The following is a 2,500-nucleotide window of genomic DNA, read 5'->3' as shown; positions in this document are numbered from 1 at the left end:
TAGTTAAGGCATTATTATTTATCATTATAATTATACAATGATAATTATAGTAATAATCCTGAAGAACTGTGATCCCTCTGTGTTTCATTGTCACTTAACACTTTGTAGTACAAATGCCTGTGGCTGAACAGGGTGTGTGTGTGTGTATTTGTGTGTGTGAGTGTATTTGTGTTTGTGCATGGATAACATCTCCGAGCTCCGGCTTTCTCCACGATAGCATCACGGTTTATACACGGGCCTCCCTCGCTCAAACAAAACGAGAAAACGAAACACACTTCCTGGTTCTGTCTGTGTTGGCCCCCAGGGGCCCAGAGACATGCGTTGGCTCGTCCAATAGCGTGGCGCTTCTGTGCTGAGCGGTGTGCTGAGGCGGGAAAGAAAGAGAGGGAAGAAAGAACTAGTAAAAAAATAACAAAGAGGTTGGGGGGGTTTGAAGAAGGAGTCAAGCAATTTGTCAGAACAGTAACGAGGTGGATTTGACTGGAGATACAGTTGGCGGGAAACAAAGATGGCTTCCATGTGCGCATGCTTGTTTTGTGGTCTGGGGCCGTCACTCCACATGTGAATCATGGGAGCTTGAAATGAAGAGAGAGGGAGAGAGAGGGAGAGAGAGAGAGAGAGTGAGGTAAAGTATCAAATTCCTAAGAGGGTAGGGCGAGTGAGTTTTAGCTGAGCGGGCATAAAACGACATGAATAAAGAACCTGCAAAAGCTCAGTCTTTCCCTTTTCCTTCTGTCTTTCTCTCTCTCTCTCTCTCTCTCTCCCCCCCCAATCTTCATCTGTACCTCCTCCATTGTTTTCAGTCCACTTCCTTTTAGCCAACTCCTCTCCTCCTGTCTCCAGCTTCCCCTGTCAGGTCCTCTCCTTTGTTCTACCTTGCTCCCTCCCTCCCTCTCTGTCTCTTCGCTCTCTCCACACACACACACACACACACACACACACACACACACACACACACACACACACACACACACACACACACACACACACACACACACACACACACACACACACAAACGCGCTCCACACACACACACACACACACACACACACACACACACACACACACACACACACACACACAACACACACACACACACACACACACAACACACACACACACACACACACACACACACACACACACAAACGCGCTCCATACACACACACACACACCTAAATTGTGCTTACTATTCATTTTCATGTGTCTCAAAGCAACGCAGAGAGATTTTATGAAATGTTGCATGTAAAATGTGGACCGCATCATGTGTGTGCTCATGTGTGTGTGTCTGAGTGTCTGTGTGTGTCTGTGTGTGTCTGTGAGTTGCTAAGTGGGCTTACTGGCTAGATGTATAGGTAAGAGCCCCAAAAAAAACATAAACGAAACCGAAACCAATTTCCCCTTATCTGGTGCGCACGTAGTCTTGGCCTCACCTTGAAGCTCGTCTCGGCTACCAACTGTCACTCGTGAAATCCGGTTGAAGAGGTTTGAGTGTAAAGAACTCGTGCTTAAAGGTAATGTCGAAAAAAAGAAAAGAAAACTCACCCCCTCTTTCCTCTCCTCTCTTTCCCCCACAGCGGAGTCTGAGCATGCAGACTGCGGAGGAGGAGGAGGCGGCGTTGGTGGGGGCGGTGGAGGCCTTCTCGTTGGCCCCCTCCCAAACCACCTTAACCACCACCACCACAACAACCACCACCACCACCACCACCACCCCCCCACGCCCGGCCCGCACCTGGGCCTGCCCCACCCGCTGGACCCCAGCCTGGCCCACGGCGGCCTGCCCCCGGGGCTCCGCGTGGACCACGACCTGCTGACCTGCGGCCAGTGCCAGTCCACCTTCCCCCTGCGGGACATCGTCCTCTTCATCGAGCACAAGAAGAAGCAGTGCCAGGCGGGGCCGCCGCCCATCGCCAACGGCTGCTTCGACAAGATGGCCGACCGGGGCGGCGGCGGAGGGGGAGGGGGAGGAGGAGGGGGAGGAGGAGGAGGAGGAGGAGGCGGGGGCGTGGGCGGCCTCCAGAACCACCACCAGCACCAGCAGCACAACCGCCACAACAACCACCACCACCCCCACCACCCCCACCACCACCAGCAGCAGCCGCCGCCGCCGCCCCATCACAGCCACCGGCCCGCCTCGCACCTCACCGGACCCCCGGGCGCGCTGAGGAAGGCGGCGGAGCCGGTGGAGGTGGGCGTCCAGGTGACCCCCGAGGAGGAGGAGGAGGAGGAGGGGGGCCGGGCCGCAGGAGGAGGCGGACGGAGAGAGGGGGAAGTGGGGGACAGGGGAGAGAGGACCCCCATCAAAGGGATTTGCCCCAAACAGGAGGGTGGCCAAGCAGGTAAGAGGGAGACGCACACACACACACACACACACACACACACACACACACACACACACACACACACACACACACACACACACACACACACACACACACACACACACACACGGCAGGCAGTCACGGACACACAAGCACACTAACAAATCTGAGAAAGGTT

General features: G+C 54.7%; 1 protein-coding gene across 1 annotated transcript in view; it reads left to right on the top strand.

Moving 5' to 3' along the window:
- LOC130382744 (B-cell lymphoma/leukemia 11B-like) overlaps positions 1-2,500 on the top strand; it is a 16,168-nt gene that overhangs the window by 12,332 nt on the left and 1,336 nt on the right. The window contains exons 2-3 of the mRNA XM_056590628.1: positions 1,579-1,934; positions 2,094-2,201. Coding sequence (XP_056446603.1) covers positions 1,579-1,934; positions 2,094-2,201 — 464 coding nt within the window. The remainder of the gene's footprint in view (positions 1-1,578; positions 1,935-2,093; positions 2,202-2,500) is intronic.

The sequence above is a fragment of the Gadus chalcogrammus genome, chromosome 5 (assembly GCF_026213295.1).
Source record: "Gadus chalcogrammus isolate NIFS_2021 chromosome 5, NIFS_Gcha_1.0, whole genome shotgun sequence".
NCBI classification, from domain to species: domain Eukaryota; kingdom Metazoa; phylum Chordata; class Actinopteri; order Gadiformes; family Gadidae; genus Gadus; species Gadus chalcogrammus.
Note: the sequence above shows the minus strand (reverse complement) of the source record. Positions and strands in the feature narration are given on the sequence as shown.